The sequence below is a fragment of the Antrostomus carolinensis genome, unplaced genomic scaffold (genome assembly GCF_000700745.2).
Source record: "Antrostomus carolinensis isolate BGI_N321 unplaced genomic scaffold, ASM70074v2 scaffold11880, whole genome shotgun sequence".
NCBI lineage: Eukaryota > Metazoa > Chordata > Aves > Caprimulgiformes > Caprimulgidae > Antrostomus > Antrostomus carolinensis.
The window spans coordinates 1-24,604 of record NW_010286493.1 but is presented as its reverse complement, the minus strand read 5'-3'; the positions used below and the strand labels follow the sequence as shown (position 1 = coordinate 24,604).

At 36.2% G+C, this 24,604-nt stretch overlaps 1 protein-coding gene across 1 annotated transcript in view; it reads left to right on the top strand.

Annotated features, from left to right (window-relative positions):
- LOC104529050 (peroxidasin homolog) overlaps positions 1 to 19,087 on the top strand; it is a gene marked incomplete at its 3' end in the record, with an annotated part of 53,825 nt that extends 34,738 nt beyond the window's left edge. The window contains exons 11-19 of the mRNA XM_010173264.2: positions 364 to 480; positions 1,682 to 1,840; positions 4,266 to 4,378; positions 5,536 to 5,692; positions 9,570 to 9,678; positions 10,110 to 10,267; positions 14,783 to 16,286; positions 17,117 to 17,251; positions 18,879 to 19,087. Of these exons, the coding sequence (XP_010171566.2) occupies positions 364 to 480; positions 1,682 to 1,840; positions 4,266 to 4,378; positions 5,536 to 5,692; positions 9,570 to 9,678; positions 10,110 to 10,267; positions 14,783 to 16,286; positions 17,117 to 17,251; positions 18,879 to 19,087 (2,661 nt within the window). The remainder of the gene's footprint in view (positions 1 to 363; positions 481 to 1,681; positions 1,841 to 4,265; positions 4,379 to 5,535; positions 5,693 to 9,569; positions 9,679 to 10,109; positions 10,268 to 14,782; positions 16,287 to 17,116; positions 17,252 to 18,878) is intronic.
- Positions 19,088 to 24,604: the final 5,517 nt, after the last annotated feature.

Here is a 24,604-nt window from a genome sequence, read left to right as displayed (position 1 = left end):
TGGTGTTTTTAATACATGGAACACTCTGTGTTTGACTCTACAAGTCTTACTGTACCTCATGTTTTTTTATGGCAGTAGATCCCAGAGACCTTCATTGACACCAAGGCCAGGTTGTGGGGTAGATGTTCCTGTTGCATAAGTGGCTGCCCTAACTCTCTACCCTATAGTGGTCAAAATATAACAGAGTCCCGTTAGCACCTCTTTTCCCACCAATATGAGCTATTCAAGTCACACAGGAAACTGTACACAATTTCAAACAGTTGTGCATTTTTCAGTTTGTCGGTTTGGTTTTGTTTTGTTTTGTTTTGTTTTGTTTTGTTTTGTTTTGTTTTGTTTTTAACCAGTTTGTTTTCTCTTCTGTAGCTCTACCTCAGTTTACTGTCACTCCTCAAGACAAAACAGTGATTGAGGGACAAACCGTTGACTTCCCTTGTGAAGCACAAGGCTATCCCCAGCCCGTTATTGCCTGGACTAAAGGAGGTAAGCATGTTCTGTTTTTACTTTTAAACTACTAGAATAGTTTAAGTGTCATTTTGGAATCACTCATGCACTGGAAGGAATTGCATGTATTTGTTTAGATGCTTCAGTCTCTGAAGGAAACAGGACTCATCTCTTTCTGCTTTAGGCAGAAAAGGCAAGGTGTCCCACAGAAGCTAGCTGCCCAAGCATTTTTCTTTATGCAGTAAAAGAGAGTCCCTAAAATATATGTCTCCATAATAGATTCCTAGTAATAAGTGTTCAAGAAATATGAGACAAATCACATATGGCAATACCTGTCACTACCAGTTTACTGCAGAAGAAATGGAGATGACTGTCATTAACTGGAGATCTGAAATCAGGTGGGATCTGCTCTCTTCAGAAACCAGAACAGTCCAACCTGTAACCGACATCAGTATAACTGCATTTCTGTCACTCAGTACGCATTGGCAGGAACACTGGGATGCACTCTGCTGACTGTTTTATCAGGTTGTGGCTGTAAAGGCATTAAGCCAAATCCAGTGGGAAGAAATATTATAGTGGATGTTTTATCAGTAGGGAAATATTCCAGTTGAATCAAATGAAAAAGCTCTAGTAGGCAAAACAACCCTTAGGAAATTCTAAATTATGGTAGATAAAGCAGATTTTTTAACTAATTTTTAATCATTTTGATGCTGATAATGTCCATGTTTCTCCCTCTACCAAGATGCTCCAACCAAATGAAATGTCCAGACAGGAAGAACAGGGTACAGACACTGATGTGCCTTTTGTTTACTTTTTATTCTATTCCATTTTTTCAGGACTGTATGTATTTTTCTATGGATTTTCTAGATGGTCTAGGCAGATCAGATTAATTGTGTCTTACACATATGGCAATAATATGAAATGAACCGTAGTACCTGGTGGTGGTGTACTTATGATGCCTTCTCATTTGGATGCTTTATCATGCTCCTTAAATGAAACTATTTATTTCTACCACAAACAGAGAAGAGATCAGGATTATGATTGTATGCGTATGTATGTTTTGTTTGCTTTGTGTGTTTATCTCCTCAGAAGTAAAGATTCTAAGCTTTTTTTTTTAAGATACTTCAATTTTTCTCAATGTTTTATCAAATTTAAAATCTTCTGGATTTCCCTTTTTCTGACACAAAGGGACCTTTTCTGCACTGCTATAAATACCTAATACTGTTGCTCTGTGTTTCAGGAGGCCAGTTGTCTGTTGACAGGAGACACTTAGTTCTATCCTCTGGAACCCTAAGGATTTCCAGGGTTGCTCTGCATGACCAAGGACAATATGAATGCCAAGCTGTCAACATTATTGGTTCTCAACGAATTGTCGTATACCTGACCGTACAGCCCAGAGGTGTGTTCTCCATGTACCACCGTTGAAAAAAAAAATTAAGCTTACATTAAAATACTAGTATGGTGTTTGATATTATTTTTTTTTCTAAAATATAAGATTGAGAATTCATTCTTTTTGATGCCACAAAATGTTAATATGAAGTGGTTTATCTTTGTTTATAATTACAAAAGCTTTTGAAACAGAGCTTGAATAGTGCTTGGGTTTTTCTTCAGGACTTTGGCTGTCTTTTACAATGATTCTAAGTTGTTGGTTTTGAATTATAAAGTGTTTTCTTCATTTTTATAAATTGAGCATGTGGAACAGTGTGCCCTGACAGACTTTGTTCAAAGTCAATCAAAGACTACATAAGCTTAGAACTAACCAAACGTGGCCTTTTTTGATAAAAACTTGTTAGAATGAGGCTATATATTTTATTGTTTTAAAAAAATGCTGTTCAGGGAGTTGCTAGCATTTCACTTTTCTGATCATTATTTCTGAGTGTATCTATTTTTGGCTTCCAGGTGTTTTTTTAATAAATAAGCTATATGGATACTTAACAGTATTTGTAGAGAGTATATTCCTTTAGAATAGTTTGTTTCCTGTGAGAGGGGATTATCTGATTTACTCTTTTTTGCAAAGAATGAAGGTTTGCTTTCAGGATGACAGTATTCCTATGCTTGGGAAAATATTTTGGTTTGTGAAAAGACTAGTTTCTTATAAGATTTTATGCTGCCAACTAAATAGTATTATTAACATAATGTTTTGATGTCCAGAAACAGAACACTTTGTTTTACAACAGCAGAATGACCTTCACAATGAAAAGTCATTCCTTATAGTTAAAATAAACAGACACATAAAAAAAACTCTACACCATATTCTTATGCTTTTCTTCAAGTAAATTCTAAGTAAGCTACTTCTAGTATTAATTAGAATAATATTAATATTTATAATTTAGTTAGGTACTTTGGTGTTTAACTAAATTCAAGGAGATTAAACATTTGATTCAAAGCATTTCCTAGTAGTGACCTCATTTCAAACAGTATTTTAGTGAAAGGGACTCAAGTGTCTTCCTCAGCTTAGAAGTTTGTCCGAAAAAAAAAATCCATTGATTTTTTTTTTTGTAGTTAAGAGTAGTACTGGGAGATTGATTTGTCACAATCAAGATTTTTTCTTTCACTTATACAAAATTGTTGACTAAAATTCCATGAAACATAACTCAATTTAAAAAAAAAATTGTAGCCTTCCCGCTGTGTGAGACTTCACTGAACTTGAGTAAAGTTTAATAAAATTATTTTTGTGTAACTGAAATTGCAGAATCAGATCACCAAAAGATAGTAAATGGAAAACTGAAGGCTGCATATGCAGCCTGAAATTGGAGCTCTCCATACATTCATTGCAATGCTATTTTCGATTGTGCAAGAAAGCTTTTTCTTCTGGGCTTCTAACAAAAGGACTGTTCATCTGAGGAATGTCTAGTCAGTAGTCCCTGTGGTTAAATCTGTATTAGTGAATACAGATAAATGGTCCAGGTGTGTTTGCTGCATGATGTGGCTCATATGCACAGAGGCAGACTCTCTTGCCTCCCAGTGCTGGACACCTGCCTCTGGATGCCTTGTTTGAAATGGTTTCTGGTCCTTGATAGCCATTTGCATACAAACAATTTAACACCAGAGCCAGATTTGGTTGCTAGTATAAATGTGTGCTGTGTGGCCACATATTTCTCTGTAAAAGCACAACCCCCTGCCGCTCCCCCTAAAATACTGACATGTTACAGCAGAAATACGGTTCTTAATGTCTTCCTAATCTTGTCTGTGCTTCTCATGATGATATCTGAGTGCTGGATGTCAATCTGCATTTGAAGGAAATTAGGATTAAAAAAATGCATTCATTTTCTTCACACTGCATTTAGGTTACAGTGTCCTTAAAAGTGATGGTGATTTTTTGATGTTTTAAGGCCTGGGGCTCATTGGTGTCAGTAGGGAGGAGCTCTTTGAAGGCTTAGCACCTCAGAAGTTGGGCTGGGAGAATCACAGCTGAATGAGTTGAGGAAAGTTTTGCTTTTGTTGTCTCTGTTGTTGCTATTAAAAAAAATTAAAATGTAAAAAATTGACAGAAGTTGATGGGATATTCATTCTGGTCACTTTGTTCAGATTTAGCTATTCACAAAAATTTTTTTTCAGAGCTTTTAATTTATGGAACACGTTTTTGGCAACTACTAGCCTGTTTTGTTAGGAGTACTTAAAAATCCTAAGTACTAAAAAACCTGAAAGAATAAAGAATTTTATGTCAGGACAAACAGAAGTGACTAAAAACTTGCAGACACAATAGGGTTATAGATTAAGAAATGTTGGGTAACTGGAAAATCTAAACACTGCTGACCTCGGTTTAGATCATCTTTTGCACAAGTTGCATTTCATACCTTGTCAATGTATAATTTGTTTTTTAGTGACCCCTGTATTTGCCAGTGTTCCAAGTGACATGACAGTGGAGGTTGGCACAAATGTGCAGATCCCATGCAGTGCTCAAGGAGAGCCGGAGCCAGTGATTACATGGAATAAGGTACTGACAGTTCTGTGTGAATATCCTATTAGTATTCACACTTTCAATGTTTATAGATATAAAGCAATAAAAAATACTGTATTGCTGAGCCCTTTGACACTGTTATGTTGACACTTCAACCAGGATGTGTTTCAGTAACTCTTTGGTGACCTCTCTGTGGCTTTGATTTCCATTTCTGCAATAATTGTTGTATCAAACTATTAGTTAGAGTTATTAGCAGAGTAACTGGTGGATTAATAGGTTGCTAATATTGGTCTTCAATTTTCCTGATTATCTTCTTCTCTTCAATTATACAGCATTAGAAAATGTACTTTAATGTACTTTAAATAGCTTCTAAATGCATAGCACATAAAGTCTTGATACATATAAAGCTTTTTTAATTGGTAAATTTTGAGTAAAATCAGATATATATGTCCCCAAGAAGAGCTATCTTATTTTCAGGTCTTAAATTTTATGTGGTGAGGACCTATAACTATTAAAATATTTGGATTTATAATAATGAGTACTTTTAAAATAAATAAATACACTGTACAATTTAGAAGTGCATGCAAGTCCTCCTGTCGACATAACAGTGTGTGAGTTTTTTATATAAGTTTATCTAAATTCCTTATGAGGAAAGGCTGAGGGAGCTGGGTCTCTTTAGTTTGGAGAAGAGGAGACTGAGGGGTGACCTCATTAATGTTTATAAATATGTAAAGGACGAATGTCAGGGAGATGGAGCCAGGCTCTTCTCAGTGATGTCCAATGGTAGGACAAGGGGCAGTGGGTGCAAGCTGGAGCATACGAGGTTCCATGTAAACATAAGGAAAAGCTTTTTCACTGTGAGGGTGACAGAGCACTGGAACAGGCTTCCCAGGGAGGTTGTGGAGTCTCCTTCTCTGGAGACATTCAAAACCCACCTGGACGCGTTCCTGTGTGACCTGCTGTAGGTGATCCTGCTCTGGCAGGGTGGCTGGACTAGGTGATCTTTCGAGGTCCCTTCCAATCTCTAACATTCTGTGATTCTGTCATTCTGTGATAAATCCATTTGACTATTATCCTGGCATGCAAAACAGAAATATAAATAAAATGTAAAAATAAAAGAGAAAAAGAAGAAAAAAATTCAGGCTTGGAAACAAAGAGTGTTTAGAATAACTAAACATTGTGCTTTGCTGCAGGATGGAGTACAAGTAACTGAGAGTGGAAAATTTCACGTTAGTCCAGAGGGATTTCTTACCATTCGTGATGTTGGAACAGCTGATGAAGGTCGATATGAATGTGTTGCCCGGAATACCATAGGATACTCCTCTGTTAGTATGGTGCTTAGTGTTAACGGTAAGGTGTCTTAATCAGAGGTATTAGTTAGATAATTAGTTTTATTCTAATTGCTTAATTTGTAAGATGCAAAAAATTTAATAAAATGTTAAGTTGTTTATTCTATCAGTATTTTTCTTTTTTCTCCTATAATCTTCTCTCTTTTTTTTTCTCCATTTAACTCATTCAACTATTGGCACAGATGCAAGTACGATGGGAACATGTCAGCCCACGTGTCTCTAGGAGTTAACCTTCAAAACAAACATTGCTTTGAGCTCCAGTTAGTCATACTACTTTCCTCGTGAGATATTATTTGGAGCTATTAGAATTTGCTAGCCGAATACACAGTCTAATCTTTAGGGATAACTTAACAAAAAGTCTTGTGGCATATTTAAAGGGGCACTTACAGCACTTGGTTGAAAATTAGGCTGCAAGCATTGTGAAAGAATTCAGGAAAGTCATAATGATCTTAAGAAACTAAAGGAGAAAACAGAAAGAAAAGGAGAATTTTTGAGCTTATATGAAATTAGTAATAGCAAATAATAGTTATCATTGGTATTAAAGCAGCCAGAGAGGCTAAGGAAATAACTTTGTTGCACAGACTGACTCTAATGGTTTCTGAGTTACTGAGTCAAACTGCTCATTTTTTGGACTCATTTTGATGGAAAATATTAAGGAAACTGATTTTTTTTGTCTTTCAGTAGAAAATATGACGCAATATTTTTGTATCATTGAAAAATGAGTATTGAGCAGTTATTTCTTTAACATATTGGATATTGTTTCCCAGTATTATGTCTGATGTTCTGTATTTTGTTTACTAAATTAATAAATATGTATTAGTAATTTTTCTAATGTATTGATTACCATGATATCAATCACATGGTATCAATAAAACTGCAATGTTCCCTGGCTTAAGTTGCTTTTAGTAGACGATCAGTCTGTTCCTTCCTCTATCAAAAATAATATTTCTTCAATCTGTAAAGATGATTTCTGAGAGAAAAATTAGGTTGTGGAGTCTCCTTCTCTGGAGACATTCAAAACCCGCCTGGGCGCCTTTCTATGTGATCTCATTTAGGTTCCTGCTCCGGCAGGGGGATTGGACTAGATGATCTTTCGAGGTCCCTTCCAATCCCTGACATTCTGTGATTCTGTGAAAAATTGTAGGACTGGGAATCATTCAATGATAAGTTTCCATCTACGTATATGAAGTCTGCAAATACAAGAAGCTTTGTAAAAATCAGTTAATCTTGGTTACTCTGGAGATACATAGCAAAAAGTTTTTTTGTTAAAAAAAAAAAAAAAAGCTGGATCTCAAATCAGCAAGAGCTCTGAAAAATGAAACCATGAATTGAACTATAACCCCAATGGAAACCAGTTTGATTCACTTAGTGCAGATGTCAACTGCTCATTCTCATCTGCTGAAATTAGCAAATTACAAAACTTGGTACTAGCTGATCTGCAACATTGAATTGTAATGTGGTTATTTTTCTTGGAAACTGTAGCATCAATAAACCTAGAATTAGTGAATAGTGCCCTTGATTAATCTGCATTCAATCTGAAACTGTAAATGATATTTCTCCTTAAAACTAGTGGGATGTCAGATACTGTTTCTCTATGGTTGCTATAAAAATGAAGCTGTCAGAGAAGCAAGGAGGACAAACGGACAGGTTATAAGTACTGTATAATTGCTATGTGGATAGCATTAATAATGGCATAGCCAGAAATGCCTGAAAACTTGATTGTCAACATTTATTTTAAACAAAGTTAGTGTTTTATGAATGTTCCTAATGCATAAAAATCTTTTCTTAATATTGAGCCAGAAGAAAGGAGTGTGTATAGAAAGTGGAGGGGACAGGTTTTACTGTCCATGTTTGATAATATTTTAAAGATACTTTCCTTTTTCCATTTTCTTCTATCCTTTTCTGTTGTTTTGCAAAAGTCTCTGGATTAAGAGTGAGGCAGGATGTGTGTGGATTAAGTTTTCATTGCTTAAGAAAATTGCCATTCCACTCCCCCTTCCCCCGGCCAAAAAAAAAAAAAAAAAAAAAAAAAAGGTGTTGTGTGAAAGACTTTCAGGGAGCTTTAACTTTTAATATTTATCAATCTAAAAAGAGAACTACTGGCAGCAAATAGTCTAAAGAAAAATGAAGTACAGTATAGTTAATATCTGTCCAAGGTTTATGATTCAGTTTACGTGTACCATTAGTCAGAAAGGTAGCTCTGCAAAACACGTCTCTAAAGTGAACACTGAGATAACATCTGTGGTAGACAGCACTAGGGAAGGTAACCTGCCACCAGATTTTTACAGACTGCAGTGTTGCAGTGTTAAGATGGTTCATGGTATAGAAGCACTCTCTGAAACTAAAATGAGGCTAACAAACCTCTAAGTGATATTTCTCCTTCAAATGAGTAGCTTATCTGATAAAGTTCCTGTTTGGTTGCTATGAAAATGAAGCTGTCAAGCAAGGAGGACAGTTGGTAATTAGGACAGACCAGGGATTCTTGCTGTTAGGCACTGTGGAAAGGGTCAGCTCGTTTTAGATGCTGGGAGTAAATTATGTTGTCAGCAGCCCAAGGCAGCTGGCCTCAGAGCAGAGAAAGGGGCTTCAGCTACAGCTATAGAGTTCCAGGGACTGTTTTATTTTGACAGTATAGACAGTTAAGTTTGATTACCCGGGTCGAGACTCTGAAACTCATAGAGACACAGCCTAAGCTGCCAGTTATGAAGGAATAATGAAATAGTGCCTAGAAAAGAAAAAAAGAAAAAAAAAAAAAGTAATGAAAAGCTTGAAAACAACAGTTTTTATGTCAGCTGATTTTGTACATCTGCTGATTTTATTCCAGTGTATTTGCTTTGGACTTTTTCCCTACTTTACCCTTCTTCCTGTCTGCCTTCTCCAATCTAAACATACCCTGGAAATTGTTAGCTGTTGCCCCTGTGGATCTGGTAGTTCTTCGTTTAGACTGAAAGGAAGGTTATTAGCCCTAGATATGTTGTACAAACATCCAGCTGCAACTGAGTACTGTATAAAAAGGCAGATGAATGTGCCTGTGCATTAGTGAGTTTCCAGTGTTATGCAGTGTCATTAAATAGCTTTTAAGCATGTGATGGAGATAATTTTAAAGTAGAAAACAAAGCAGTGACCAAAATAAATAAAATATGTATAGCCCTTTAAAATTTAATGTGTGTTGCTTACTAGACTAAGCTCAGAAGAGGAGCAATATTCATTTACTGTAGCTATTTCAGAATATATAAAATTCTGTTAGGTTTTTTTTTAGGGTTTTTTGTGTTTTATTAATTTCTTGTGAAATCTCTTTGAATTTGTATGATGCATGTGTTCTAAAAGGCAAACTATGTCTGTCAGTATTTTCAACTTGTTGTAACACATTCCTGTAAACCCCTTAAATTATTATGCTGAATTCAGTACTAATTCAGTACTAATGGAAATTAAAGGGAATAAGTGCATTGATTTCAGTGGGTATAGGTCAGGCGCTTGTTGTCAACACCTGAAAGCTGATAAAGCACCACAGCAGAAAAAAACCCTTAATAATAATTCATTTTTCCTGTGGTAATTTTTACTTGAAATTGTAAGACCAATTAATGGACAGTTAAATGCTCTATGCATTTATCTTCACTTTATTTTACTTTAAAATTACAAGCAAGCTCACTTTTAAACTTACATCAACTTCTGTTTGAAATGTATTTTGCTCTGCTATAATATGCTTTGGTAGAATTCCAAAACAGGTAAGAATTTTATATTTGAACGAACTCATGCTTAAAGAACAGCGGTTTACATTGTACAACTGAAATGATGTCGTGTCTAGACTCTGTTTTATAGAAGTATCTTTTTATGTGTGGCCATTTTTTGCAATAACATGTGAATTCCTCTTTCTGTAGTCCCTAATGTCAGCCGAAATGGAGATCCCTTTGTACAAACATCAATTGTGGAAGCAATTGCGACTGTTGACAGAGCAATAAATTCAACACGTACACATCTGTTTGACAGGTATCTTATTCTTTTTTTAATATTGAGAAGTCAAAATTAATTTTGTATGTAATAGAAATAATGGAAAATTTATAAACAAGAAGCCATTTTATTATTTAAATGACATTGTTAACATCTCGTTACTTCTGGGAATACTAACAGTTTATCATGTAAGGATTCCTATTGTTAAACACTCCTGTTGAGACCTGTATTTGCTGCAGCAGTGTTTCTGCTGACACAATGTGTATTAAAAAGCTACTAAATGTTTAATTGCCACTAAATGTTTAATATTTTATTATTTTATTAAATATTTTTTTTTGTTTGCCTTCCATTTTGAGATGAGTAACCAAGGTATGTACCAGTCATGTTGCTGAACATTTACATGATTTATGTAGTATTGTTGTTTTGTAACTCCTGTGTACACTTACTGTTTTTTTCAAATTATCTATCAGTCGTCCTCGTTCTCCAAATGATTTGCTAGCCTTATTTCGATACCCAAGGGATCCATACACTGTTGAGCAAGCAAGAGCTGGGGAAATATTTGAAAGAACATTACAGCTTATTCAAGATCACGTGCAAGATGGTCTAATGGTTGACCTTAATGGAACAAGTCAGTACTCTTGCCTTATTTTTCTGTGTTGAACTGTATTTGCCTTCTGAAGTCATTATACTTCAAGAGACATCTGTTTTCTGAGCCTGGGTCTCAATTGTAGAACCATTACATTGAAATCAGTGGAGTATTTGACTATGAAAACTTTAACAAATATATGTGTTTGCCCAATTCAGTCCTTGGTTTGCACATTATTACATTATGATGTAACTTAGTTTGTTTGAGCTCTCCAAGTAGAGTGTTTTTATTTTTCCTCAGATTGACATACTGGGGAAAAAAAATAGTTTTCAGATTCTTCTGCTGGTCAAATTTAGTATAACAGAAGTGAATAATGCATCCTGTTTGTTAACTCCCTGTGTGTTAATTCATCAGGACCACTGTTTCATACCAGAACAGACTTTCATAGTATGTATTAAAAATAATCAGTATTTTATTCATATTTCTTTAAGTAAAACCATTTACTGTCAGCATGCCTTGGCAAGGAGAAGAGATGGTATAACAAAAAGGATTTGTGCACTTTACAAACCAAGGTTTATGCATCTACCACAACAGTATTCAAAGAATTATTTACCACTCATTCTTTAAGTGTGTGTCAAACTAAGCTAATTGTTTCTTCTAACACTGATCTGAGGTAATCAGAAATACAGTTTTTGCTGCTTTTTATAAATAGCTGAAAAATGTGACTTCAATATTTCTACCTTTTAGTTATCAAAGTCCAAGTTCAAATTAATGAAGTCCAGCTGCAGCGTATACAGCTAATGTGTGTAGATATGTGTGTGTATAGGCTTGAGACATAGAACCAAAGCATTTGGAAGTAATGATAGAGTTTTAGAAGAGCTTTGGAGACTTGAGACATAGCCAAAAACTACACTGAAAATCTAGAGGAAATATTTTTAATTATTATATTATTTTTATGTTTATAATTGAGTATTTATTGTAACTTCCGAAAACTTTAGCTCTGACTGTGAATTAAGCAAGTATTTCTAAGACCAAAGACTATAAGCTTTGTGGAGCACTGTAACATTTTCTAGTAAAAGAAGCTCATTACTTATTATTAGAGCTAAGTAAATAATTTGTGATTAATAGTTTACCACAAAAACTTATTCAAAGTTCTTTGAAGGCTTGTGTTTTATGAAAGCAATCCAATTTAATTTCATTCTCTGATTAGATGCATATGCAAGCATATTGAATATAATACTAGGAATGCTAGTTATATATGAAATCTGATGTGTGAGAATAGCTTGACTGCTTCTCTCTAGGATTTGTAATAGTGAAATTCAACCACCTAAAGCTTACCCTAAAAAATTTGGCATTAAAGCATACATATACAAACATAAAACACAAAATTAGGCAACTTTCAGTGATGCTGTAAATTCTCTTCACAACCAGAGCTTGCTTCTCAGCCCTACAAAATCCATAGAAACCTGTCTTTTAGGGAAACTTGAATAGTAAAATAAATCTGTTTTCATTTAATAGCCTAATGCTCAGATTTTAATACTCATATTTGTCCTTATTTGGTTTTATTTCAAAATGCAGAGCCCAATGAAAGGTGTTATTTGCACTTTTGCATTGGGAACAGTTGAGAAACTTGAAAATTTCCCATTCAGAGTCTTTTTTTATGTAAAATCTTGGAATATCCCAAGGAAAGACTATAGAGCCAAATTTTCCTCTGCAGTGCCAGACTGTATAGCAAGGGGAACGGCAACAAATGCTGCTTGGGAGGTTCAGATTGGATGTTAGGAAATGGTTTCTCACCAGGAGGCCAGTGCAGCCCTAGAACAACTTATCCAGAAAGGCTGAGGAGTCTCAGTCTTTGGAGGTTTCTAAACCTTCTAGGCAGGGATGCAGCTGAGCTGATCCAGTGCTGGAGATAGCCTTGCTTCAAGCAGAAGCTTAGTCTGGGTAAGAGATCCCTTCTAACCAATATTTCTATGACTCTATGAAACATCTTCCTTGCAGTTTGCAAAAAATACAGCTAATATTATGTGAATTGAGATAGCCATCTTCTAAGCACTGGAAGTCCTCGACACCCAGCCTTTTAGAAAGCAAAGCCAGAGTTAGCGCCTACAATGTGAGGGGTATTTACGGGGCTGAGACTGGCATTTATGACAGCCTCCACTCTGCTCAGAAAGCCATCAAATGTAATCCATAGGCAAGACATTGCATCCCACTTGAATTTCTGAACAGAGAAGCTTAACCTTTTATTTTAAATTGGTAATAAAGGTCACTCCACCCAAAACATTCATAGTTGAGTTTTGCTCACAACTTTATTTCAGCAATGTGGGTGGCAACCAGGATAACCACAGCAGACAAATGTTTATGTAAAGACTACATGAATAATGTTCATAAGGAAAGAACTCCATGATGAATGAAGAACATTTAAAAAGGAGTGTTATTACAAAGAAGATATGTTTTCTGGGTGTAGTTGTAGAATTAAACTGCTCCAGTAGCCAGCATATTATGTTATCAATAATATCCTCAGAGAGCGTATTTTGCTGCATTACCCAGTGGCACTTAATGGTTTTGCTCTGTGGTTTGTTTTTCTTTTTCCTAGTCTGGAGTATTCCATAAAAAAGGTATGTATATCTACAAGAACAGGTTCTTTTTGCCTAATGCCAGCCCTAGGTCTCAAATATCTTTGCTTTGACTTGTAAACCACACAGAGTACACATAGCCTGAGTAGATCCCTTGACTGAGCGCAGGTCCTGTCCCAGCTGAGCAGCTATGAGCAATCCAGTCCCTTTCAAGGCAAAGACAAAGAGGAGCTTTAGGTGGTTTGTTTGAAATTGCCCTGCATTGTAGAAATTGGCAGAGAGCCAATGTGTCTAGCACACGTCTATGTGTTGAATTTAGATGAAAGTCACTGTCTTTGCAGGCACACTGGGGCTGAGCTCAGGGCTAAAAGGAGCATTTCCTGACTATGCAATTAGCCTGCACTTCTTGCAAAACTGCATTCAGTTCATATTCTTGAGTGATTACCATCATGCTGGGAGCCCTGCAAGGCTGTGAGAACACACTACCACTATACACTCACTCATTTCCTTTTTTTCCTTCTGCATTTATTCTGCTTGTTCTGTTTTACTCCTGACTGCAAGCTTTCCAAGTCAAGAACCATGGTGATGTATGATGGTTTCTAGTTAGCTAAAAGTACATCTACACTGCCAAATACTCTACCTCCTGGGCTGTCTCCTGGATCCTGGAACCTCGCTCATCCACACTGTATATCCATTAGTCACTCAAGATTTGCCTTGGACCAGCAGGGCCCATTTGAAGTGAATCTCCCAGGTGCCTCCGCTTATTGTGCTTTGGTGTGAGTTGTGATATGGTCTTGAACAGTGTGGATTCTTTTCAAATGAAGTTAAAAATGTGGTTCAGGGTCACATTCAGTCCAGGAGAACAAAGTAAAGCTTTTCTGAAGAAAACCTGCTCCTATCACACAACGGATACAGTAGAGATGTCTTTCTCAGCATCAAAAATTTCACTCTACACATTTCTGTTGGTTTACATAAGTTGATAACATAGATATAGCCCAAATTAATGACTTTTTTTCCTGAAATGAAGCCCAGATGTTTCTAAGAAAAAATTACTTTTAGAATGACTTCTAATAGGCAGCATGGACAAGGCACAGCCTGACTATTCTGCTGTTCCCAGTCACCCAACACTGTACTAGGAGGCCTTATGGTCTTCAGTCCTTCCACATGCCGTCACACCACAGCAGAGATCATGCAACACATAGCCTTAGTTTGAAGTTATGAAAACAAATCTAATGAATTAATGGTATATATTTTGTATATATTATTTTTCTATGAACTTAGGAAAAAATGCAGGAAAGCCATAAGTATGTTGAAGTATTTTGTAGTCCCAGAGTGAATGGTGTGGATTACAGAGGAAACCTGTGCTGAGTGTTATGCAAACACCAGTTTTCTTTAGAAGCTAGTCCTGAGCAATGTAAACATGAATTACTCCCCACCACTTGTCCTAGAGATCACTCCTCTGTTTAGCTATATTGCCTGTGGTTATTCTCTTTTATGGTTTTTCTTCATTTTTTTTTTCTTAAAATTTGAAGCTTTTGCTCTAATAAAGCAAAACAAAACAGTAATGTTCAGTGGATTATTAGGTCTCAAAAGATAAAATCTTGAAATCCATGTAAATGTTACTGACAGGATTTTACTGACATGGGGAAAAATTTCCCATTTTTCTCAATACGAGATTTTTATTTCTGAAAATATCTCTTCTTTTAAGTGACCAAATAAGAAATGAAATACATTTGTAAAAATTTTGTAAAAGTTTTACTTGAATTGGCATTTTGCTAAGTTCCCTTATGATTTATAATGGCTGTTGCTTAATTGACCTAAGGCTCCAATATACATATGTGATTATTATTGGGTTTTTTAAACAATACAGATATTTAATCTGGTAGAAAATACCATATAATAAAATAAAATTTCAAAGAAATTAATTATGTCCATGAGTCTATGAAGTCTTTGATTTTCTCTGTCTCTCTTCTGATTTCAGGTTATCACTATAACGACCTTGTATCCCCACAGTACTTGAACCTGATAGCTAATCTTTCAGGCTGTACAGCCCATCGACGAGTCAACAACTGCTCAGATATGTGCTTCCACCAGAAGTACAGGACACACGATGGAACATGCAACAACCTTCAGCATCCCATGTGGGGCGCTTCCCTGACAGCGTTTGAACGTCTGTTAAAGTCAGTCTACGAAAATGGATTTAACTTGCCTCGGGGAATTGAACCCAAGAGGCTGTCTAATGGCTATGCACTCCCGATGCCTCGCTTGGTTTCAACTACTCTGATCGGAACAGAAACCATAACTCCTGATGACCAGTACACTCACATGCTCATGCAGTGGGGTCAGTTTCTTGACCACGACCTTGACCTCACTGTGGCTGCTCTAAGTGAGGCCAGGTTTTCAGATGGTCAGCATTGCAGTTCAGTTTGTACAAATGATCCTCCCTGCTTTTCAATTATGATACCGCCAAATGATCCCAGAGTTCGAAATGGTGCACGCTGCATGTTTTTTGTACGCTCCAGTCCTGTTTGTGGAAGCGGCATGACATCTCTCCTGATGAATTCTGTGTACCCACGAGAACAGATCAACCAACTGACTTCGTACATTGATGCGTCCAATGTGTATGGCAGTTCAGACCACGAAGCACTAGAAATCAGAGACTTGGCGAGTCAAAGGGGTCTTCTGAGACAGGGTATCGTACAGAGATCTGGCAAGCCCCTTCTTCCATTTGCTACTGGCCCACCAACAGAATGTATGAGAGATGAAAATGAGAGCCCAATTCCCTGCTTTTTAGCTGGTGATCAGCGTTCTAATGAACAGCTGGGTCTTACCAGCATCCACACATTATGGTTTAGAGAACACAACAGAATTGCCACAGAGCTACTGAAACTCAATCCACACTGGGATGGTGACACAATATATCATGAAACACGCAAAATTGTTGGTGCAGAAATGCAACACATAACATTTAGCCACTGGCTACCTAAGATCTTTGGAGAGGTAGGCATGAAGATGCTTGGCGAATATAAGGGTTATGATCCCAGTGTTAATTCTGGCATAACTAATGAGTTTGCAACTGCCGCTTTTAGGTTTGGTCACACACTCATTAATCCTTTTCTGTATCGACTGGATGAAAACTTTGAACCTATTCCACAAGGCCATCTACCTCTTCATAAGGCATTCTTCTCTCCATTTCGGATTGTAAATGAAGGAGGCATTGATCCACTTCTAAGGGGATTGTTTGGTGTTGCTGGTAAGATGCGTGTCCCATCACAATTACTCAATACAGAATTAACAGAAAGACTCTTCTCCATGGCACGTACTGTGGCTTTAGATCTGGCAGCTATGAATATTCAGAGAGGCAGAGATCATGGAATTCCTCCCTACCATGATTTTAGAGTTTACTGTAATCTTTCTTCAGCTCAGACTTTTGAAGATCTGAAAAATGAAATTAAGAATCCTGAAATCAGGGAGAAACTTAGCAGGTGAGCCTGAGGTGAAGAAAAACAATAAATTATCTAAATGTGCATGCAAAATTAGTAGCTAAATGTCTTATTTAGAAGAAAATATTTGTTAAGAAAGGGGTAAAGAGATTTTTAAAGAAACTTACATCTGCACCAGGAAATAGATGTGGAAAATTCCCACATGCAGATAATTTCTCCACTTACACATCTCTGTGAACAATAAGAAGTTAATATATACTGTATGTGTTAATGAAATTATTAATTTGAAATGTCTGGTTTTATAAATGCTATTAAATATGAATGTTATTTTAGTGTAAGGTCATATAATGCCATTCTCATGCAACTATTTACATGTTCAGTTCCATCCATTCCGTACACTCAAATAAACAGAAATATTGTTCACTATATTTTCATGTGGACGTCCTTCACTACCAGCAATCTGTTCTTCTTTATAGCTTCACTGTTTGATAAGTCTTCAGCTACCTGCCACCCCTAGCTTAACTACACAAAATAAAAGATAGAGAAGTAGTCTTAGCTATAGTAAAAGAAAAAGTGTACTGGGGGGCAGGAAACAGAAGTTATTGAAAAAGAAACATTTCTGAGAAATCAGAAGAAAGCTACTAGACAGGAAATTGTGGGGCAGACTTGCAGACCCCCGTGGTGTTACTCACATATAAAACCTGCAGGATTTCTTGCATCTTCACCCACAGGTTGTTCACAAAAGATGTAGCACTATCACTGTCATTTTTACTGTGAGTTGTTTGTTTCTCTTGCCCTTAGTTTTATAACATACTGGTTATTTTAAAATGTAAAATATTTAATATTAAATATTTGTGATTTTCTTTTTATAGGTTGTATGGTTCCCCACTGAACATAGACCTGTTTCCTGCTCTAATGGTAGAAGACTTAGTTCCAGGGAGCCGACTGGGGCCGACTTTGATGTGTCTGTTAAGCACACAGTTCAGGCGTATTCGGGATGGAGACAGGTAAATTGAAGTACTACGGAAACCAAAAGTAATTTTAAATTGGAGATGCTTAATAACAGTTGCAATGTATTGTTTCAAAATCAAACTGCATTTTATTTTCATTTACAATTTTTAATATATAATTGGAAAGATGAAGAATACAGGTTTAAGACACTGTTAGAAGCAATGTTTAATTTGTATTTTAAATCTGTTACTTTTTATCATGAATATGGCATACTGACCTCCAAAAAGCACCACAGCCAACACATGCTGAGTTTCCTTTTACCAGTTACACAAGTCATTTACCTTTCTGAAAAGTGAATGTTGCTCATCTCCTTTCATTGTTATTTAATTATTTCATCAACAAAGGAATTGTGATGGTTGAGACACTTGCACCATCTCCATTAATTAAGCATTGGTTGGAAAAGTATCACTGTGTGTATAAGCCCTATACATATTTCAATACAAACAGTCTGTGCGCCAGAAGAGTGTTAAAAGCAGACAGGTTATTCCAAAGAGCACGATTTGATAATTGTTCTTAAATTACTTTACATGCATATTATGAGCAATTTCTCATTGTCACTTTCTACAGTACCTGAAATAAGAAAACGGTCATTGCTATTATTACAACAGCCAGATCTCCTTTGCATAATTTCAAAACACTCATTTGGTTTAACATAATTTGTCACTTAGAATCCTGTTTTTTGCATGACATGAGGGTAGAAAGATTTACAGTGATTAGTCCCATTGTACTGAAAGGGAGACAGGAAGAATTAGGAAATTAGATTTGATTTACTTTATCTAATGTTATTTGCTTTATGTAAGTTATAAAATTTCTACTTAAGGTGGTGTAAAGGCTTTTTTATTTCTGTAGTCAATAACACAAGCTTTTTTGTATGCTTTTTTAAAAAAATAACTTAAATAACTTTCTTACATAAAATCTGTTTAAAGATTAAGCCTAGAAACATAAAAATCTCTGCCTGGAGGCAGAAGGAATAAAAGGAGAAATATGTAGTATGAGGTCCAGATTGCTGGTAACAAGTACCTGTTTGTGTCACAACAGGATAACAATACTGCTTTTTTGTGTGTCTGCATTTTTCCACCAAAAGATTTTTTTTTTTTTTCCTCCCTGAAACAATGTTTAGAAACTATAGGAAAACATTGACTATTTAGGAAATGGGATTCTGCTGTCCAAAAAATACAAATGTTTTGAAGCAACATGCCAGCAAGTAGTAAAATATTATTAGGCATAATAAAAGCAACTTTCATTCCTTTGAAAAGCCTTTACAATGGGCAGAGGATCAAAGCTGCCAGCACCGTGCAAAACAAATATGCCTGTGCAGGAAAAGGAGTGATGTTTGAAGGGAGCCTAACTTCATGTCAAGACCGAAATTTCAGAATCTGTTTTTCTGATCCTAATTTGTTGAAGACTTCAGCCCTTTCAGAGTGTTAACATAACACCAAGTAGGGGTGAAGTGACACTATGTGCTTATATTTTTGCATCCAGATCACTCCTTGAGATGCAATATAAACTTGAGAACAATATTTTTGGAATAATTAATTTCATACTGAATACAGTGTTGCAATATCTCTGGAAAACTGTTTTGTTTTTTTCACTAGCAAACTTGTCTTTTCTGTGAGATTACAGGTTATGGTATGAGAACCCTGGTGTGTTCACGCCTGCTCAGCTCACTCAGATCAAGCAGACGTCTCTTGCCAGAGTTTTGTGTGACAATGGTGACAACATAACCAGGGTACAACATGATGTCTTTAAGGTGGCTGAATTCCCACATGGATATAGTAACTGTGAAGATATTCCTAAACTGGACCTCAGGATGTGGCAAGATTGCTGTGAAGGTCTGTATATAGATGGATTTGGTGTATTAATGTGCATTTTGTTTCGTATCTGTTCATTTTGTTTTGAGAAGATACTTGACTGTTCAGTTTTTTGTTAAGATGTTACACATGCAGATTTGGAGCACGACCCTTGTAAGCAATCATTCCCCATTTTATATTGAATAGACACATTCTAATCATAGCATAGATTTCAGCATTGCATGGTGTAGACAATAGTTTTCTTGTTTTCTTCCTTTTGTGGATAAATATTCTTGTTCATTGCCATCTCCTTCAAAAGTTAGGACAGTGAGGTGATTTGTTTTTCTTCAGAAATAAACTTTTTTTTCTCCAGAAACAGGGTTTACTTAGCTGCATGAAGCACAGGATACTGAGAATCCCATGTGGCCTAGTAGCCTGTACGTTGGCTTCTATCTATCTGTCTATCTCACATAGAGATTTTCTGCATGGCCTCCCTTTAGCCATCGTCACAACAGACTTCACTGCATTTGTAACATAGTTAGAAGATGCCTTCCCAAGAGAATCTTCTGGATCACAGATTTGCAGAATGATTTGCAGTAGCATCAAAACCAAAATACTTCATAGGACAATGACCTCTCTTTATTGAGATCTCCTTGACAGTGCGGTTACAATTTTCTTTGGACAAAACTCAAATGACGTGCCCTAGCTGAAAAAGTATATTCAGGAATTTTGGGAACTTCTCTGTGGAACTCTGATTATCTAGAAATTGCTGTGAAATAAATTACTAACTGGAAAAAACTTGTTCTTATTAGAGAGTGTAATGGTACTATCAGTTGACGATTATTAGATTCTTACAATTTACCTAGTAAGAAACGAGTTTTCACAGAATCGTAGGGGTTGGAAGGGATCTCAGGAGATCATCTAGTCCAACCCCTCTGCCAAAGCAGGTTCCCTACAACAGGTTGCACAGGAAGGCATCCAGGTCAGTTTTGAACATCTCCAGAGATGGAGACTCCACAACCTCTCTGGGCAGCTTATTCCAGTGCTCTGTCCCCCTCACAGTAAAGAAGTTTTTCAAGTTTGTCTGGAAGTTCTGCGGTTCCAGTTTTTGCCCATTGCCTCTTGTCCTGTCACTGGGCACCACCAAAAAGAGCCCAGCCCCATCCATTTGGGCCCCCCCCACACTTCAGGTATTTATAGACATTGATAAGACATTTATTTAAGACATAAGAATCTGTGATTCTGTCCCCTCTCAGTCTTCTCTTCTCCAGGCTGAAGAGTCCCAGCTCTCTCAGCCTTTCCTCACACGGGAGATGCTCCAGGCCCCTCATCATCTTTGTGGCCCTCCTCTGGACTCTCTCTAGAAGATCCCTGTCTTTCTCAATACCAGTATCTTGTAGATTTGCTGATGAAAGCTGTCCAAATCTGAGTTCTTCATCTTTTCTACTGCTGATTTTCTTGAGCTTACTAATGCTGAGTAGGATATTCAATATTCTGACAAAAGATATGCATGAATAAAGAACCAGTGGACTGCATTTCTGAGAGAGGTCACATTCTTCCACTAATGTCCATGTAACTCCTTTGGTAAGATATAATTGTCCCTGATGACATAAAGTTCTTTGTTGATACAGCTCTAAATTTAAGGCAGTAGTTAGGGGTAAACTGATGGAGGATTTCCCTTCAACCTGGTAGAGATACAGTATATACTGAGGAAGGATTCTAATTAGTGTGACTTTGCCATGAGAACGAACTCAGGTATCATTAAAAATGAAAAAAGTAGATAGAAATTTGCTATTCAAAGATATTACACAATTTAGCTTTAAAACTGACTATTTTCTTGTTCAGTAAACAACTCTTTAAATAATAAATCACTGTCTAAGAAAATTCTTCCTTGGAATACTTGGTTCAATATGTCAGTTATTTGTGTGAGACTAGGAGAAAGAAATACTTGAGATTTCAGTGAAAACTTGTACAATTGCCTCCAGATATAATTTCATTCAGATCTTACTCTAATTTTTACCAGTTGTTTTGTTTTGTTTTAGTTTATTCTGATTTTTTAAACAGTATTTACTGGATTTGCCATTCCCAAACAGATGATAATAGCTTATAAAATTCTAGATATGGTTGATGCATTGTAATTTTAATGCGAAGTCTTACAGAATCTCTTCAAAATAACTCTAACATATGCCAGAAGCATTGAGAGAAAATCAATTATCACTCTTCAAATGCTTTATCATAAGCAATAAATCATATTCTAGCAGTTCAGGCTAAGTTGACTTTGCCATGGTTCATGAAGCTTGACAGTCAGTTACACAAATACAATAATTATATTGATTTGGAAAAATTGTAAAGCTGTTCTGAGAAATTATGTGTTGATTCTCTAAATGTTATGTTATCACTGAGCCTTCTAGAGCAGATGTTGTCTTTGGAAAGTCTTTAGAGTATTCAGCCATTCAACAGCCTATCTTGTATTTTCATTCAAGAATGTTACTACAAGAGAGTACTACTGGATGCAGTACAGTTAGACAACTGCCAAGCAAAAGAAAGGATAAATAACTAATGTTCTTTTAAAAATTGCCTATCTGTATCCCCTTCTTCTGGGCTCTGTTGAAGTCTGTGCAGAAGTTAATGAAGAAAAAATGAAGTATGCGTGGCTTGAACAATTTTCTTGAGTGGATGAATGGGTGTGATGTTTTCTGTGGGAATCCAGGTTTAAGTAATTAATGAAAAAAATTTCTTTCATTCTGTAGCACTAGGGACTCACCACTACTATGAGGTGGGTGGCATACACAGCATACATTTAGGAACAGCATTTACTCTTAAGGTGAATACATTCTGGGGTTTTGTTTCTTTGAATTTATTATTGTTTATTATTACAAGAAAAAATTAAACCAATGTCCACATTTAAAATACTTCTGCTTATTTTATATTTAAAATTATCCTAAGTTAAAATTTCAAATACAGAATACTGTTCATTGCACTTTATGTATGTTTAATAAGTGACTCGTATGTTCAACTGTTTTGCTTAGTTAAAAAACACATCTGTTTTTGTTATCCTTCCTGTTTTGTTCAAGTCAAAATACTTTTCCATATGAAGAATAGAAAAACTTCTTACAAAAAGCTACTTCCTAGATTTCTTGAGTAAAGCTAGTATTATTTGTTATAAAGCAGAGTATTATTCCTTTTTTATAATAACAATACCAGATTACCTTTAGATTTCAGTTAATGAATCATACAACAGAATTACTAGTTTATGATGGGAAAAAAGAAGGGTCTCCACTGCGGTATACAAGTTTTTCTTCTCATTTCCTTCACTTTCTACCTTTCTTTGTCTCGTGAGAGATGGCGAGGAATTACTGCAGAATTACTGTGACACTTTATTTGAGCAAAGAACATCCAAGCTTCAGGTTTTCCAAACAAGAAACTTGTAGTGCTTTTTTCAGGCTCTCTAGTGCAAAAGAAGGACTTTTTTGTTTTTTAGAGTACTCAGTGTTTGCTTCCATGATTACTCCTACTGACTTTGTATCTCAGTTCTGAACCCAAAACACAGAAATTATAAACCTCTCTTCCCTCAAATACAAACATACTGTTCTATTTATGCCAAATATTTTTGTGAAATTAATTATGGAAAAAAAACCCCTAGAAATTAGGTGCAAATATATATTGACTCAAATGGAAACATGGTTTTACTACAAATATCTAAATCGGAAATGTTTTCCATTGTGAGTCTTTAAGTCTCACACTTTTTTTTTTTTTAAATCAAAATGAAAAATTTCTTTAGCATTTTGTTTTATGTCGAACAATGACCCAGGAGGAAATGATTCAGACAAGATGCAAGTCATCTTCATAAGTGTAAACTGATTTAGGAAGATGATTTTTCTTAACTGGTTCTCAGTTAGCAAACAATGTATCTCCTGTATCCGCTATTCATAGAATCACAGAACGGTTTGGGTTGGAAAGGACCTTGAAGTTGTTAAAATGCATCCCCTATGTGTGAAAAAGGCTTTTCAGCCACAGCCTAAGGTAACTTCAGAGAATCATAGAATGGTCTAGGATGGAAGGGACCTTAAAGATCATCTAATTCCAGCCCCCCTGCCATGAGCAGGGTCACCTTCCACTAGACCAGATTGCTCAAAGCCTCATCCAACCTGGCTCTGAACACTTCCAGGGAGGGGGCATCCACAACTTCCTTGGGCAACCTGTTCCAGTGTCTGACCACCTTCACAGTGAAGAATTTCTTCCTAGTATCTAATCTAAACCTACCCTCTTCCAGTTTAAAACCATTTCCACTTGTTCTGTCTCTACCTGCCTTTGTAAAAAGTCCCTCCCCAGCCTTCCTGTAGCCCCTTCAGGTACTGGAAGGCCGCTATAAGATCTCCCCAGAGCCTTCTCTTTTCCAGGCTGAACAGCCCCAACTCTTTCAGCCTGTCCTCATAGGAGAGGTGCTCCAGCCCTCAGATCATCCTGGCGGCCCTCTACTGTACACGTTCTAACAGGTCCATGTCTTTCTTGTGTTGGGGGCTCCAGGACTGGATGCAGTACTCCAGGTGGGGCCTTATGAGAGCAAAATAGAGGGGGAGAATCACCTCCCTCAACCTGCTGGACATGTTTCTCTTGATGCAGTCCAGGATTGTTCTTTTTTGTTTAATTCAGGAAAACTGCCTCATACAAATTCTGATTAAACATGTTTAAATCCCACTGAATTTCACTAGAAGAGTTAAGACACATTCATAATCTGAGTGCATTTATACATACTCTTCCAGTAGGATAGTCCTATATTTATGAACTCCTGCATTTTGAGACCAGGCCAAGCATTATGTTGTCTGTTGCTTCTGTACCGACCACAATAATCTCCATGGTTTAAGCATTGCTTCTTGAAAGCCATCAACTATTTGTTTTAATGATTGTGCTTTATTCCAAGTTAAAAATTGGCTTCTACTTCTAGTATTACATCTTATTATGCCCTTTCATCTTCAATGAAAATACTAAACAACACTGGGCTAATCACTAAATACTGTGGAAGACTAGCATTTTAAAATGTTAACAACAGTCTCAGTGTGAGACTGCAAGATCTTTTGTGACAGTGGAAATTGTTTACCACGAACTCTTCAAAAATACAAGAATGGTGCAATTTATGCCTGAACATGTTTTCTCTTTACACAGATCTTGTGGTTTGCTTCAGCATGTTGTATTTATTTTTGCTTTCTACGTTCAAATATATCTTGTTACATTTAAATTTATATTTAAAGACAGTAACTATTAGCTTAATAACAATTCAGACTATGCCAGGCTACTAAAACAAATTTCCATGGTCTGTAATTTTAAAGATTACATCCTTTTTTCCTTGAATAGAAGTACATTTAATGTAGGCCAGCATTTCTGTATGATTACAAATTTTATTGAGAGAATCAGTATTTTTATTTATATTTCATCCAAACCAAGAATATTTTCTCTTTTTCAGATATCTGTGATTGGTAAAATACAGTTCTAATTCATCAACTTAAAATAAGAAGGCTTAATCTATGATATTGCTTTGTCTTTGCTACCAGGGGTCTCATG